General features: G+C 45.1%; 1 protein-coding gene across 1 annotated transcript in view; it reads right to left on the bottom strand.

The window, feature by feature from the left end:
- The window catches only part of mier2 (mesoderm induction early response 1, family member 2), a 48087-nt gene that overhangs the window by 7286 nt on the left and 22722 nt on the right, over positions 1 to 18079 (bottom strand). The window contains exons 5-9 of the mRNA XM_056277101.1: positions 15600 to 15669; positions 14911 to 15062; positions 6364 to 6445; positions 5266 to 5360; positions 4149 to 4282 (exon numbers count right to left, since the gene is read on the bottom strand). Of these exons, the coding sequence (XP_056133076.1) occupies positions 4149 to 4282; positions 5266 to 5360; positions 6364 to 6445; positions 14911 to 15062; positions 15600 to 15669 (533 nt within the window). The remainder of the gene's footprint in view (positions 1 to 4148; positions 4283 to 5265; positions 5361 to 6363; positions 6446 to 14910; positions 15063 to 15599; positions 15670 to 18079) is intronic.

The following is an 18079-nucleotide window of genomic DNA, read 5'->3' as shown; positions in this document are numbered from 1 at the left end:
TGACTGCTGGGATAGGCTCCAGCATCCCCGCGACCTTGATAAGTGGTTTGGATAATGGACTGATGGATGGATGGATAAAGCAGCAGTATAGAATTAAGCTAAATTTTAATCAAATCTAGCTTTATTGTGTTGTCTATGTTGTGCAGAAGTGATATCAACTCTGCTCAAATGCAAATGTGGAGGAAGATGTAGTGCATTTAGTTTGGAATAGTTGAAATGATTGTTCTTTTCCTTCTTTTTTTTTTAATTGCTTCATTTGCTGCACACCTCTCTATTGGCATGGCATAGTCGGAGGACAACCAGCAACTTACCCCATACCAGGGTTTGTATTCACGTTGTACTTGCACATGTCTGTGGTAAATGGTATTTTTTCATGCAAATTACATTTGCTTTGCATTTTATTGCATAAAAAGTAGTTACTTTGTTTTGTAAAGAGTTACTTTGTTATGGTAGACAGCAGTTTTTTGTGTCACAAGTGAAATTAGCAACACTAGCGTTTAATGTTGTGCTCCATCTCCATCTCGCAAAATGGGGTGCCTGTACAACTTTATTGGACTCTGGAAAATTGTACCTCCTCTTAAAGGAATTAGAACACTTGAAAATGAACATTATAGGACTATCAGAGATCAGATGGAGTGGCAGCGGCCATTTTGAATCAAATAAACACTGCAACATATACATTGGAAATGACAAGGGCGGACGTAATGGAGTGGAAATCATTTTAGATCCTACGACTAAGAAAAGCCTAATAAGCTATGATCCAGTATCTGATCATATCCTTATGGTAAAAGCTTGACACAAGACCAACAAAAACAACACTTATCGCAGTCTACGCACCAACCTCTCAGAGCACAGAAGAAGAAGTAGAGGATTTTTATGACCAGCTACAAACGGTCAAAGACTCCCTGAAGCACAAAGATCCACTCATAATAATGGGAGATTTCAACGCAAAAGTTGGAGAAGGTGAACAGAGGAACAGCGGTCTCGGACCGTATGGCCTAGGACAACGTAATGACAGAGGACAGAGACTTTTGACTTTCTGTCAAGCAAATAAAATGACCATCACAAATACGATGTTTAAACATCACCCAAGAAGATGCTATACATGGATTTCACCTGATCAACAATCAAGAAACCAGATTCACTACATTTTGGTAAATAGAGGTTGGATGACATCTTTTCTCAACTGCAAAAATCGACCAGGAGCAGATTGTGACACCGACCACATCTTGGTTTGCGCAAAAGTAAGAATCAAAACATTCAAAGCACAAACAACAATGCCCACACGAAGACATGATGTAGAAAAACACAAAGATGAAAGCATAAAGACGAATTTCCAAATTAAGACAGAAAATAAGTTTGAAACTCTCCTCACAACCATCTCAGAAGAGACACCGCCTGAGGAATTATGGCAAAGCATCAAATCTATAGATTTGCCCGCCACAGACACAACATTAGGGAAAAAGAAACAAAAGAAGACAAAGCCATGGATAAATGATGAAACTGTAAAAACTGCCGAACAAAAGAGAAAGGCTAGAATAAGCAACAATTTAAAGGAATATAAGAATCTCAAAAGAAAAGTACAGCGACAGATTCAGCGAGATAAGCGTACTTGGCTGGAACAGGAATGCCAGAAGATTACTGAATTCGACAAAGAGAACTAATCAAAAGAATTCTTCGATCAAATCAAGTCTGTGAAACGAAAACCCTTTTCACCTAACCAACTATGTGTGAAGGACAAAGACAAGAACACTATAAATGAAAATGAAAAAGTCATGAACAGATGGAAAGAATGTGGAGAAGAGCTTTTTTGCCTCCCGCAAAATGAAGTCAGCCTAATCGTAGCAGAAGTAAGAACAGAACTTGAACCTCCGCCACTTATGAATGAAATTGAGGATGCTATAAAACATCTTAGAGCAGGCAAATCGCCAGGTTTAGACAATATACCTGCTGAACTAATTATACATTCTGGAAACTCAGGAAAACAGGCCATCCACCTGCTATGCACCAAGATTTGGCAAAAACAAGAGTGGCCACAAGAATGGAAAAAGCAAGAATTTGTAATGCTCTACAAATCAGGCGACCCAAAGGAATGCTCAAATTACCGGACCATAGCTCTTATTAGCCACACAAGCAAAATTTTACTTTACATCATTTTAAACAAACTGAAGAGCAAAATAGAGACTGAAATGGCAGAAGAACAAGATGGTTTCAGAGCTGGAAGAGGAACAGCTGATATGCTATGTGCATTACAAGTCCTCATTGAGAGGATTAATGAATACAATGAAAAAGAGGGGTACATAGTTTTCATAGACTACAGTAAGGCTTCTGATAATGTAAGTCATGCAAAACTCTTTGACACAATGGAGAATATGGGCTTTCCACCTCACCTCGTATCACTCATAGCATCGCTATACAAAGACCAAGAAGCTATTATCCGTTGGAACAACAACCACATAAGCCCCTTCAAAATTCAAAAAGGCGTTCGTCAAGGATGCATCTTCTCTCCTCATCTCTTCAGTATCTACACTGAACAGATCATGAGAGAAGCAGAAGTCGAGAATTCAGGAATCAAAGTCGGAGGCAGAAAAATATCAAACCTGAGATACGCAGACGACACAGGTCTCTGTGGAAACAACCATCAAGAAATAACAGACCTCCTTGACAACATAAACAACAAAGGCCAGCTAAAGAATATGAAATTAAACACAAAAAAGACCAAAGCAATGCACATTGGGAAAGGCACATACCAACCTATCAAAATAGAGGGTGAAGAACTTGAAAGAGTTGAAAACTTCAAATATCTGGGCTCCTTGAAATCTCATGATGGCTACTGTTCCAAAGATATCCAAACATGTATTGCCATTGCAAAAACAAAAATTATCGAACTGAAAAATATCTGGGAAGACAAAGACCTACTCAACAAACTAAAAATAAAAATTCTAAAGGCAATAATATGGCCTACAGTGACATATGGGGCAGAAGGCTGGATACTGAGACAAAAAGATACAGATACAATACAATCTGCTGAAACGTGTTTCTACCAAAGACTCTTAAATATCAACTGGTGAGAGTAAAGAACCAATCCCAATCAAAGCATCCTACAACAACTTGGCGTCAAACGAGAACTATATGGTGCCACTGTTAAAAGAAAGATGAGTTTCTTTGGGCATTCTAGCCGAAACAAAAAATGCTCTCTCACAAGAGACATCATACAAGGGAAGATGGAGGGTAAACGAGGACGTGGCCGCCTCAGGATGAAGTATAGGGACCATTTAAAGGTATGGACAGGACACTCTATTGCTGAAATTTTCAACGCCATAAGAGACAGGGACAGATGGGACAACGTCATCGGGCAGGCAGTGCGAGCAGTTAATGCCCACAAGGACGATGCTGGATGAGTGAGTGAGTGTACAACTGCAGGAAGGTCTGGGGGGAAAAGTGTGTGCTTTTGCACGTGTTATGTTCTCCTAGAGAAGCCTACAGCTGCCAGGTGAAAAGTAGAGAGGCATGAGGTAGGCTATCTCCCATAATGTGCAGCTGTGTTGTGCAGGAGCAACATGGGAAACTAAACATTTACACACATCCTGCACATGTATGCCTTCATTTTCCAGTGACAAGCATTGTTGTAATGTAGGTTAAAAAATTAAAAATAATAATAATGGATTACATTTATATAGCGCTTTATCTAGACACCCAAAGTGCTTCATGTTGAAAGTAGGGTGATGCACAACAGCCATTTTGGACCAGAACACTCACCACACATCAGCTTGAAATGGAGAGGGAGGAATCATTGAGCCAATTACACAGGGGGGATGAGTAGGTGGCCAGATGGAGAGAGCCAGGTTGGGAATTTTGCCAGGACATTGGGGAGCCCCCTACTGTTTGTGATAAGTGCCTTGGTATCTTTAATGACCACAGTGAGTCAGGACATGAGTCAGGTTTAACGTCTCATCCGAAGGATGAGATGATGGGATGGTGTAACAATGTCAGGAACACAGGCCATTAGGCATTCATCCACCAAAAGAGGCAATTTGTGCCACATGTAAAAAGGGGGCCAATATAACAACTTTGCCCAACAAGCAGTGTGGTGGAGCTATGGGTTCATTCCAGAGGACCAGGTCACTTGTGTCCAAGCCCCTACTTACATGTTCCCAGACTGCAGGCTGTACTTCTTGCGGCCAAGCTTGGCTGAGGTCTGTTGAGTAAAGTACTCATGGCGGTCCGACTTCTTCCACATGTAGTAATACTCCACACACTCCCCCACAGAGCGTGTTCGTACCTGGAAAGAGCACATCTAAAATGACTAAACTTGTGTATATGGAATAAATACTTGAAAAAATATTCATTTATCATAATGTTTTATTCACAAGCCTATTTTTTTTGCTGGAAGCAGGAACTATTATCCATCCATCCATTATCCAAACCACTTATCCTGCCCTCAGGGATGCTGGAGCCTATCCCAGCAGTCATTGGGCGGCAGGCGGGGAGACACCCTGGACAGGCCGCCAGTCCATCACAGGGCCAACACACACACATTCACACCTAGGTACAATTTAGTATGGCTGATTCACTTGGGGCCTCATTCATCAATCGTTTGTATGTACAAATTTGTTCTTACACACCCATGGAATTTTTTAGCCCTCCAAATTGTCTGGCAGGTAGCAGCAAAGCCTGGTGGTTATCTGTAATTCCTTCCCCCTAACATCTATTGTCTACCTCTTGCAACGAGCAATCACTCAGGCCTGCAACATCAGTGTTAACTAACTAGTGTCCAAATTCAGGGTTAGCCAGGTTCTACTCTGGTCTGTCAGACAAATCTGAGAGCAAAAAAAAATCCATGGGTGTAAGAGCAAATTTGTACGTACGAACGATTGATGAATGAGGCCCCAGACCCACATGTCTTTGGACTGTGGGAGGAAACCGGAGCACCCGGAGGAAACCCACGCAGACATGGGGAGAACATGCAAACTCCACACAGAGGATGACCCGGGACGACCCCCAAAGTTGGACTACCCTGGAGCTCAAACCCAGGACCTTCTTGCTGCAAGGCGACCACGCTAACCACTGCACCACCTAGGAACTATTATTAATTTCTCATATACGGTGTGCATGCTGCACACAGATAAGACAGTCTGTACACATACAGCTGGTAGGTCAGATGAAGCAGGTCTGGACAGGTCAGTTTTGGGACGCAATATGAAAATTCACTGATGATACATTCGTGCTTATGTGTGTTTGAATTTTTGATTTGAAAGCACTTACCTTGTTGGCCTGAATAAGGTGAAAATTCTTTCCATAAGCTCGATAGCCCTGTTCAAAGTTCCTACACTCCTCTTCACTCCAGGCACACAATTCTTCTACCGAGGAGAAAGCAGAGCAGGGGTGTAGTTGTGATTCTTCTCAGCTTTGGATCAATTCTTATTCATCACAAATGTTCAGTTTTAGTTAGGGTTTTTTCTGAGTTTTTTTTTTCATTTAACAATCTAAAGCCACCGCAATATCGACAACTATGTGCAATAATTCCATGCACTATTTGAACTTTAAAAGCCGTCGCTGTCTTTTATTGTCTCATCATCATTTTTACTACCTCACTTATTTATACTAAATGTTGTTTGCCCTTGATTTTAGCTTGTTTTTTTCCATCTTTTTCTCTCCAATTGTATCCTGTCAACTACCCCACTCTTCTGCGCCATGCCGGTCGCTGCTCCACCCCCTCTGCCAATCCGGGGAGGGCTGCAGACCACCACATGCCTCCACTGATACATGTGGAGTTACCAGGCGTTTCTTTTCACCTGACAGTGAGGAGTTTTTCGCCCAGGGGGACGTAGCGCGTGGGAGGATCATGCTATTCCCCCTAGTTCCCCCTTCCCCCAGAACAGGCACCCCAATCGACCAGAGGAGGCGCCAGTGCAGCAACCAGGACACATACCCCACATCCGGCTTCCCACCTGCAGACATGGCCAATTGTGTCTGTAGGGATGCCCGACCAAGCTGGAGGTAACACGGGGATTCGAACCGGCAATCCCTGTGTTGGTAGACAACGGAATAGACCGCTACACTACACAGACGCCCCCTAATGTTAATCATGGCAAGTTGCAGCCTTGGTTTGTAACCACAGATCAGGTCTGGGGTGAAGCAGATGAATCTGAAGCCTGACATTGAAAACATGAGTGCTATGGGAACATTATCTAACTCCATTTGTAAATATCATTCAAATCTAAAAAAACCGAAGTGGGGGCAAAGGAGGAGTTCATGGAGAGTCAATAATGGCTGCTAGCCACTGTCCCTGACTGATGACACGTCGGAGCTGCTTCATCACTACGTACAATGTCGAGGGCAGGGGAAGAAGGAAGATCTTACCACTGAATACTTTCACATTGAAGCGTAATCGTCTCAGGGCCTCTTCGGCATTGAAGTTGCATTTAACTAGTTCATACAGCGCCTGGGAGCAAAACAGAACAGGCAGGGGTTGAGGCTAAAAGACACAACCTTCAGAAGAAAAAAAAAAACGACTGTAAAACGACTTCCACATCTGTAGTGAGGGTCACAAAATTTCTGTTGCACATGAGCTCTCGGCTAAAAACACACTGTCCACGTGAATCCAGGTGAGCTCTGATCCTGTATGGATTCACCTGACAAATGCAAGTCACTCTTCAGAGACATGGATGGGGGTGAGAGGACCTCTTGATATTTTTATTCTCCTAGAAACAGTGAAGTGGGCAGTCTGTAAGGAAATTATCAGGAATCAGGAACACTTTATTTGTCAAAATATCGTTTCCCCCAGCCCACAGCAGTACAAAGACAAAAACACATATCCAAGAACTTCAAGAACACACATACTACACATTTATCAAAACAAAACAAAAAAAAATCACTGTCCAAGGGAACGAATGCGAGCCAGGAGGCCTGTTGGAACTGTCGGTCTGCATGGGCTAGAAGTTAGCTTAGCCTGCCCTGCTTTCGCATCCTGTTAGACTAGGGTTGCCAACTCCTTGAAATGGAAATAAGGAACACGGGACAGGGGTTGGATGGATGGGGGGGCGCGGGCATAACAGATATAATGTGCCTTACACTACACACACACACACACACACACACACACACACACACACACACACACACACACACACATACATAATTTATATATATATTTTATATATAATAAGGAATTATTCCTTATTTTAAGGAACGGTTGGCAACCCTATGTCAGACCGCCCTCGGTGCTTCCTTCTCAGGCGCAGCTCCAGGCAGGGGCCGTGGTCCTTGGGCCCACCAGCCGCAGCAGACCAGGCTCCCACAGCTGATCCAACACCAGCTCTCCCAGCCAGACATCATCGACACACCTCCCCGCACTCCACACGACGACACCAAAAACACTACCAATTGCAGGTGAGGCCACCGCCAGACCACCCTTAGTGTTATCGGAACTGCCAGTCTGCATGGGCTAGCAGTTAGCTTAGCCTGCCCTGCTTCTGTGCCCTGTCAGACCGCCCTCGGTGTTACCTCCTCGATCGCAGCTCCAGGCAGGGCCGTGGTCCCTGGGCCCGACGCAGCAGACCAAGCTCTCCCAGCGATCAAACGAAGACAAAACTTAAACGCAGACATGGACAAAGACACTGCATGGACGGTACTGGATGAGGCCGCCGCAAATGTGAATTCGCGCCGCCGTGTTCCCACACTGGAAGCAGATTTATGGATTTCACCTGCCAAATGCAATTCACTCCTCAGAGACATGGATGGGGATGAGAGGACACAGTGCTCTTGATATTTTTATTCTCCTGGAAACAGTGAAGTGGGCAGTCTGTAAGGAAATTATAACCAACACAAGAACGGCCCCTAACAGTTTGAATTAATCAGCCACTGCACAACCGCAAACTGAAATACCATTCATGTTCACTAGATGGATTTTTACTTAATTCATATGGAATTTTGGTTTCACGATTATTCTTTGCTGAGATCACAGAAAGTTGAATCAGTTCTTCTGGACCAGACACGGGCAACTGACGGCCCGGAATTCAGTCCCCATCCTCACTCAGTACGGGCCATGGGTCACTTTCCAAATACCAGTATATTGTTGGCCTCGCAGGCGTTGGAAGCAAGCAGGCCATTTGACTACATTGAACCGGATCCCAATTATAATTATACTGTCCACTGATAGAGGGCGCTCCCTCGAAACACAAGAGGCCTGTAGCCAAGCATCTGTTTGCACATGGTCTCGTCTTGGTCTCGGCAGGCCTCTTCCACAATGACACGTGATGAGGAGAGACACGAGTGGCAAAAAAAAGAAAACGACCTAGAGAACCGTGTCTTCCAGGCAAGATGGGAAACAGAATATCTTTTTCCATCCATCCATCCATGCATTATCCAAACCGCTTATCCTGCTCTCAGGGTCGCGGGGATACTGGAGCCTATCCCAGCAGTCATTGGGCAGCAGGCGGAGAAGACACCCTGGACAGGTCACGATGCTATCAGAGGGCCAACACACACACATTCGCACCTAGGGACAATTTAGCACGGCCAATTCACCTGACCTACATGTCTTTGGACTGTGGGAGGAAACCAGAGCAGCCGGAGGAAACCCACGCAGACACGGGGAGAACATGCAAACTCCACACAGAGGACGACCCGGGACGACCCCCAAGGTTGGACTACCCCGGGGCTCGAACCCAGGGCCTTCTTGCTGTGAGGCGACCCCGCTAACCACTGCGCCATCGTGCCGCCCTTTTTATGGAATTCAAAGGCAAACCTGTGTGTCTAGTGTGCCTGGGAACAAAATCAGCCACGAAGGATTTCAACTTGAGTCGCCACTACAATACCACGCACAAAGACAAATATGGGGGGTGCCCCGGTGGCTCACCTGGTAGAGTGCGTACCACATAAGGCTGAGTCCTTACCACAGCAGCCTGGGTTCGAATCCAGCCCGGGCCCTTTGCTGCATGCCATCCCCTCTCTCTCCCCTGCCTTTCCTGTCTCTCCCAACTGTCGCTATTGAATAAAAGGTGGAAAATGCCACAAAAAAAAAATTAAAAAACCAAAATCAAATATGGCATGTACACCGGAGGTGCCAGAGCCACCATCATCACTGACCTCAAAGGCAAAATACATCGGCAGCAGAGCCTTTTCACCAAAGCCACATCTACACAGGAGTCCTCTCTCATGGCGTCCTATGCTGTTTCCCTTGAGCTTGCTAAAGCAAAGAAGCCCTTGTCAGATGGCGAAACGGTGATGCCATGTGCAGTAGAGATGGCTAAAGCTCTTGGAGGTGAGAACATGGCTGTGGGTGAGTTTCAATGGCTCCATCAGTGTATGTGTGTGTGAATGAGTGAATGTGAGTCATACGTTATAAAAAAGCGTTTTGAGTGGTCGGTAGACTAGAAGAGCGCTACATAAAATGCAGTCCATTTTGAGCGAAATGCTTGTTTATTTGAATGGGAGGGCAGAGAAGAAATGCACGACAAACATGAATATTAGTTGTTGCACTCAGTGTGAATGTTAACTTTTGTACCATTATTGAATGATGATTTTTGAGACCTCATTGCACTGAAATAATGGTATATCACTCAGGAATATATATATATATATATATATATATATATATATATATATATATATATATATATATATATATATATATATACATATATATATATACATATATATGTATACATATTATAATTTTTTTAAAAATTAATAGCTATAATTAATTAATTTAGTGATGGGGTTGCAGTATCCCACTGGTGGAAGTGCACGGTCACAAGCTTGCCCCCACTAGGGGACGCCAAACTCCACGGGGGCATCGCGAAGCCTTCTTGAGTTTAAGGCTGTCAGTCATATATGTATAAAATACATATATGACTGGCGCCTACATAATCCAACTTCCAGAGAATATACATACTACTCCCCACCTCATGGCACACTCTCTAGGATTGATTACCTCTTTATCTCAGACTCCGTTGTGTCCTCTGCAATATCCTCTATTATTGGTAGTATTCACATTTCAGACCACGCTCATGTAATGGTCAGCATTCTACCCTTTAACAAGTTGAATAGGACTCCAGGATGGAGGATGAATTCAAGCCTTCTTCTGGATGCTGGCTTCAGAGAATCCTTAAAAGCCCAAATAAACCCCTATAAGGAAACTAATCTACTAACATCCCCATCAATGGGAACAGCATGGTAAGCCATGAAAGCCTTCCTAAGAGGACATGTCATTCAGCATGCCTCTTTTAAGAAAAAACGGAATATGGCTAAACAAATTGAATTAGAAAAACAAATTGAGACAGCTGAGACCGCCTATATACAAAAAGGTGGAGGTGGGATTACATCAAGGATCGGCTCTGAGCTATTTCTTGTTTGCCATGGTGATGGACAGGTTGACGGACAAGATCCGGCAGGAGTCACCATGGACGATGATGTTTGCGGATGACATTGTGATCTGTAGCGAGAGTAAGGTGCAGGTTGAGGAGAGCCTTGAGAGGTGGAGGTATGCACTAGAGAGAAGAGGAATGAAAGTCAGTAGGAGCAAGACAGAATACCTATGCGTGAATGAGAGGGAGGACAGTGGAATGGTGAGGATGCAAGCAGTGGAGGTGACGAAGGTATATGAGTTTAAATACTTGGGGTCAACTGCCCAAAGTAACGGGGAGCGCAGAGGAGAGGTGAAGAAGAGAGTGCAGGCAGGGTGGAGTGGGTGGAGGAGAGTGTCAGGAGTGATTTGTGACAGAAGGGTACCAGCAAGAGTTAAAGGGAAGGTTTACAAGATGGTTGTGAGACCAGCTATGTTAAATGGTTTGGAGACAGTGGCACTGATGAAAAGACAGGTGGAGCTGGAGGGGGCAGAGTTGAGGATGCTAAGATTATCACTGGGAGTGACGAACAAGGACAGGATTAGGAATGAGTATATTAGAAGGACCGCTCAAGTTGGACGGTTTGGAGACAAAGCAAGAGAGGCAAGATTGAGATGGCTTGGACATGTGTGGAGGAGAGATGCTGGGTATATTGGGAGAAGGATGCTGAATATGGAACTGCCAGGGAAGAGGAGAAGAGGAAGGCCGAAGAGGAGGTTTATGGATGTGGTGAGGGAGGACATGCAGGTGGCTGGTGTGACAGAGGAAGATGCAGAAGACAGGTAGAAATGGAAACGAATGATCCGCTGTGGCGAACCCCTAATGGGAGCAGCCGAAAGTAGTAGTAGAATAAAGACATATACTTGAAAAAATCTCACGAGGATAAGAGCGCGTGTAGATGTGAACACCAGCAGTATTCACGGAGCTAAACTAACAGAGCAAGCTGGCTAAATTAACTAGCACACAGGAAAAAAAAAGGAAAAAGGAAAAAAAAGGCGGATGCAAAAATGGCCAAGCATCAGGGAAGAGAATGCTGAATTTCTTAAAAAGAAAAAGAAGAGGAATTACCAACACAGTTATATTGAGCTTGGCTTCATAGAGGCAATGGACAAAGTTAGAACTGAATGTGTCATCTGCGGTGACAAATTGGCAAATGAAAGTATGAAACCCTGCAAACTGCAGCAACACCAGACTGCTAAACACCCTGAGACGGTGGGTCAACCCAGGGAGTTTTGCCCCCCCCTTTTTTTTGTAATTGTACATGGGTGGGGGTGGGGGGGGTCCTCAGTGTATACAATGGTAAACTAGGGGTCCCTTGAGAAAAAGGTTGGGAACCACTGCTCTATATTATCAAAGTTGCCCGTCCCTGATCTGGACAGAACGTTTAGTGACAGATACGTTTCATCACTCATATATAAGTGACCTCTTCAGTCTCAACTGACTGCAGGTATCCCCACCTCTGTCACCATCTTACAATGCTGTGATTGCAAACATTCCCCAATCTGTGTACAGTACACGTGGCCATTGTAACTGTAGTTCATGGTCACACCCATATTTGCATATGACACTGGTCGTTGGTTTCGGTCATTATGCCACTGTATTGTTTATAAGGGTGGGACACCTGCAGTCAGCTGAGACTGAAGAGGTCACTTAGATGAGTGATGAAACGTGTCTGTCACTAAACGTTGTGTCCAGATGAACTGATTCAACTTTCTGTGATTTCCTTACCTGGATTATTGAGCATGCATAAAGACTCTCTGCTGAGATCTGTGTAATGAATCTGCAATTGTCTCTGTGAGCTGTAAATATACCTATACAAATATGCATGTGTACCGCTCACAAAAACCTGGTTTCAAATATTAAGGAGGTCTGTATGATATTAAAGGTAGAATCTGTAATGGTGTGGAACAGCGGCCTTTAAGGTATTTTATGATGATTGTAAAAACATTTTGCTATTGGGTGGAATCACCAGGTGGCGCTCCTCATTAAGGTGCCCCCCCCCCATCGACAACTCTCTCTGTGCACCTCCCTTCACATTTTCCAGATTTCCACTTTCCACATCCCTATCCCCATCCCAAAAGTCAAACTTATAATATCCTCCAGAAATCTCAAATCTATCTCCCCCTCAGCTCTTTCTGCCTCTCTTGCCAGTAAAATCTCTGCCTCTCCTCCCCCACTGTCTGATAATCCCTCCGATCTTGCCAATTATTATTATTATAATGACTCACTCTCCATCTGTCTTGATCAGCTGGCCCCCATTAAAAACAGCTATCTCCTCACTCATCACAGATATCATTAACTCGTTTTTCAGCTCTGGTTCGGTCCCTCATACACTTAGACTGGCTGCTTCACCCCACCCTCAAAAAACCTGGGCTCAACCCTGATATCATGAGCAATTTCCGGCCTCCAATCTCCCCTTTCTGTCAAAAATACTGGAAATTGTTGTCACCTCCCAACTGAAAGTTCACCTTCTCAACGACTTGTTCAAACCATTTCAATCTGGTTTCCGCTCATAACACAGAAACAGCCCTCCTTAGTCACTAACGACCTCCTCCTCTCCGCAGACTCTGGCCACCTTAGCCTTCTCATCCTCCTCAACCTCAATACAGCTTTCTACACCATCAGCCAAACCATTCTTCTCTCTCACCTTGAATCCTCCCTCAACATCACCAGCGCTGCCCTCTCCTGGCTAAAGTCATATCTCACAAACGGACAACAGTTCATCAACATCAACAGCTGCACCTCTTTCACTGCTCCTCTGTCCCAAGGCGTCCCCCAGGGTTCGGTCCTTGGTCCTCCCCTGTTCATCCTTTACATGCTCCCCCTTGGTAACATCACACATTGTCATGGTCTCCACTTCCACTGTTATGCTGATGACATCCAGCTCTACATCTCTACTAAATCTATCACCACTACACCTTACTCCAGTCTGACCAACTGCCTCACTGAAATAATATCTTGGATGTAAGCAAACTTCCTCAAACTAAATTGTAATAAATCTGACATGATCATCATCAGACCCAAATCCCTTGACAAAACCACTCAAAACTTCTGCCTCACCATTGATAACTCCACTCACTGTCCCTCCCCACACATCTGCAACCTTGGTATCATTTTCAACAGCAACGTCTCCTTTGAACACCATGTCAATCAAATCACCAGGGGTTTCATTTATAAAACAGTGCATATGATCCTTAATAAAAGTGCACATGTGCACAAAAGCTGAAAATGGCGTGCAGCAAAAATAGATAAATAAAATCACACTTAAATGTGTGAGAGGCATCATTATACAATCTGGCTTTGATTCACCACCTCACCATTTGTGTTGACGTACAGGGGTACCAATTCTCCCGTCAAGTTTGTTATAGTTTGTTTTAATCACAAATTTTGCATGGGAAGTGGTGTATACCTCTTTCTGGCTCCGTTTTGTGTGTATGCAATGGTTATAAATGAGGCCCTAGAACTGTCTTTTTCCATCTGAAAACATGACTCATCTCCGCCCATTACTCTCCTTCTCTGCTGCTGAAACCTTGATCCATGCCTTCATTACATCACATCCAGAACTGACTATTGCAACAGCATTCCCTACAGCTCATCATCCAAAGTCCTAAACAAACTCCAGTATATCTACAACTCTGCTGCCTGCCTGCTCACCCACTCCAGCAGCCGTGACCATATGACTCCTGTCCTCCCGAACCTCCACTGGCTCCATGTCCCACAATGGATCCAATTCAAAGTCCTTCTCACTCACAAAGCCCCTCATACCTCACCGACCTGCCCCACTACCATAATCCTTCCCGCGGCTTTCGTTTCTCAGATGCCAACCTCCTGTCTCCACCACACAGGACCAAGCACCAGACCCGGGGTGACACAGCCTTCTGCCCCCTCCCTCTGGAACTTCCTCCACATATCAGAGATTGTGCCGATCTGTCCATATTAAATCATCAATCAAAACTCACCTCTTCAGAATTGCTTTTAATGTGTGAATAATGTTGTTTGTTTTATGTTTTTGGTGTGTTGTTTTTATGTTTATTTTAACATAAGTAAAGCTTCCGAGTACTGTGGAAAGCACTCTACAAAGAAAATGTATATTATTATTATTATTATTATTATTATTATTAATGGGTTTTACAGAGACTTTAACGAACTACCAAAATAATATTTTTCTTAAATTATAAAGTACAGTATGTACCAGCACAGGAAACCGCTAAAGGGCCTCGAAGTCTGAAGAAATAACAAAAAGTGATGGTGGGGGGTAGAGTTACTGGAAAGATAATTTTATTTGCTGAAATTTGCACAAGGTATGCGGGGCTGGTCTTACTGCATATTCCTCCAACATGCACACGGACACAATTTTCCTTCACAAGCAATGCAGCCCTCTGAGAGGGAGTTGTTGGGTTGCCAACTTGCTCAAGGACTCTTTAGCAACATGGGTGGACACAACACAGGCCCAAATGCAGCTCACAGTTTGAGCCCAACTTCCTCCCACTGCCAGAGAAGGAAGCAGCATAGTCAGCCTCTCTCTTTTCAAGGCCAACGGGGTAATGGGGGCTGGTATTACCTGTTCGTTGTCACGGACGGTGTCCACTGGTATCTGTGTTTGTGCTGCCATCTCCTGGCCACCCAGCCTCTGAGCACACAGCAGGAACTCCTCCACCTCCTGCATCGGTAGCACCCTTGGACTCCATAGCAACTGGTCTTTACTTTCATGGGCTGGAGAGAGGTTGGGGGGGGGGGAGAGAGGGGGGGAGAGAGAGAGAGAGAGTAGGGGCAGTGGCAGGGGATAAATTGTGAGAAGATGGAGATGGGGAAGGGGAAGAAAAGTGGGGCAGCATATAAGTGTGTCAAGTGGGAAAGAGGGGGATGAGAAAAAAGGACAGCAGGTGGAAGGGAGCATACGAAGTGCAGAAAAGGAAGATGAGAAAGAGGAGACGAGAAGGAGAAGATTATAAAATGAAGCACTTTAATTCAGTGTATTTGAGAAGTTTCATGAAGACTCTTGATACAAAATACAATTTTAACATGTTTAACTCTGCTAAAATCTTTTTTTTTTTAAATCAACACCAGAAACACATGACTTCATCAAATAGTTTTTATCATCGGTGTCCAAAACAATCATTGTTTTTCTTTTGGTAAACTGTTAATCCCTCATGGGAGAAAATTCTCAGCATTCACCATTATGATCACTGCAGGCACTGTATTTGTATATTCACCCAGACGCCTGGGCAGAGAAGGTGTTGTGGTGCTTACCTCTCTCCTGGTAGCTGTATGGGCAGAGAGGAGGGATTTTCGCCTGGTACATGGAGCCCACCATGATGTCCTGAGAACAGAGTCAACCAACGAGTCAGCAAGCCACAGAACATGCTTTTTGCCTCTGACATTAAGATTCAAGCGTAACAATTTCTGTTTAGGACAAACAGGTGACTAACTATAAGACAGAGATGTACTGTACCTGAGGGAGTCTGAGGCCAACTTTGACCGTGTGGCTAAACTAGACTCAGAGCAGACAGAGTGGACCATATTAATGAAACTCAGCAGTAACTACTACTAGTAACTACTGCTAGCCCACGGCCCCGCCCGAGAGGAAACACCGAGGCGGTCTGGTGGTGGCCTCGCCTAGCGTCGACTGTGCAGTGTTTTTGTCTGCATTATGCCTTTGTGTTGTCGTGTGGAGTGCGGGGGAGGTGTGTCGAAGGTGTCTGGCTGGACAGCTGGCGTTGGATCGGCTAAGGGAGCCTGGTCTGCTACATCCGATGGGCCCAAGGACCACGGCCCTGCCTGGAGCTTGCCTGAAGAGGACACACCAAGGGTGGTCTGACAGGACGCGGAAGCGGGGCAGGCTAAGCTAACCACTAGCCCATGCAGACCGGCAGTTCCGACAGTCATCCTGGCTGACGTTGGTTCTGTGGACGGTGGAGTTTTCGGACTGTGTTGCACTGGGTGGACTGTGTTGTTGGCTGTTTTTTCTTTGTTCTCTCTGTTTTTGTACGTTTTTGGTTGTGTTGTTTTTGGAGGTTTTTGGATGTGTGTTTTTGTCTTGTGTTGCACTGCTGTGGGCTGGGGGAAACGGAATTTTGTTTCTTTTGTGTACGTACGCATACATAAGATGAAGTGACAAATAAATTGTTACTGATTGTTCCTGATTCCTACCAGCATTGCGCCAATGCAAAACCAACACCGCGGTACTCTGAGCTCATTCATGAAAGCACGGTGGCGGTGGCTCCCCCTGCAGACAATCTACCATCTTGTTATTGGTCAGCGGTGGCCAAAGGAAAGCAAATTGAAATCAATATGTAAATAAAGTTTTACATATTGATTACCCTCTGATCATCCATGGCCGTGTGCACACGCAATGGTCTGCCAACTTGATTGGTCAGAAAGGCAAAGAACACCGATGACAGCATAACTGCGTAACACAGTAACTAAGAGAAGTTTGCCATGTCTGACGGCAAAATGTCTTTGTGATCTAACCGCGGGATACTGCTTCTGTCTGGGCATAAATTACTGCCAATCTCAACTGTACCTGTGTATACCAGTATAATGAGGTAGTTGTACCTAAATGATAAGGCGTGTAACATAGGGTAGCTCTACTTGTACAATGAATGCATGTTTTATTATGAGGAGTGCGAGGTTGTGACTTGACTCGCAAACTACCAAGACAAATAAACAAATGTCTGACACTAATCTGTAAATTTACGGGGGTGTCCGGGTAATGTAGTGATCTACTCTGTTGCCTACCAACACGGGGATTGCCGGTTCGAATCCCTGTGTTACCGCCAGCTTGGTCGGGCGTCCCTACAGACATAATTGGCCATGTCTGCAGGTGGGAAGCTGGATGTGGGTATGTGTCCTGGTATTGCTGCACTAGCGCCTCCTCCAGTCGGTTGGGGTGCCTGTTCGGGGGGGGGGGGACTGGGGGGAATAGCATGATCCTCCCATGCACTACATCCCCCTAGTGAAACTTCTCACTGTCAGGTTAAAAGAAGTGGCTGGCGACTCCACATGTATCGGAGGAGGCATGTGGAAGTCTGCAGCCCTCCCCGGATCGGCAGAGGGGGTGGAGCAGCGACTGGGACAGCTTGGAAGAGTGCGGTAATTGGCCAAGTATGATTGTGTGTCCGACATTTTTCTGTAAGAAGCGGGGTTGTTGTGAAGTGTCTAGTGTGTTAGTGTAGTGTTCTGTGCCTGTCACATCTCACTCTCAACCTTCACCACTGGCTAGCAGAAATGCTAACAGGAGAGCTGAGTACGTAAGTCTCACCCTGCCAGTACAGAGCCTCTCCAACAGTAAGCCCTATGTAGTGCCTCCTTAACACATGGTAATTGGGTACACCTTGGACCCTGGCTGAACTACAAGGGACTCGGAGGAGGTCTGGCACCTAGACGTGCGGTACGCAGGCCCACCAGTGTGTGGATACTCCCTGGTGACATCACTTGACAAGTAAGCTGTCACTATGGGGCAACCTCTTTATCTACTGAGCCCGTTGCACTATGGTGTACCGCTTAGGAATGGGTTATGAGGTCCAGAGAGAGACTGTTGGGTGGGGGGGCACGACACCGCCTGTCTTAACTACTGTGCAAGGCGTGATGTGAGGAGAGTTTGATGAGAAAAGCACTTTTGAGGAGAGCTTGTAACGGACCAACTCAAACAACATTCGTCTGTGACATGTGCACGATATTGTGTCTCTAATGCAGCCCGATGGCCCACAGGCGTGCTTCCCGAGCTTCAG

The sequence above is a fragment of the Lampris incognitus genome, chromosome 3 (genome assembly GCF_029633865.1).
Source record: "Lampris incognitus isolate fLamInc1 chromosome 3, fLamInc1.hap2, whole genome shotgun sequence".
NCBI lineage: Eukaryota > Metazoa > Chordata > Actinopteri > Lampriformes > Lampridae > Lampris > Lampris incognitus.
Note: the sequence above shows the minus strand (reverse complement) of the source record. Positions and strands in the feature narration are given on the sequence as shown.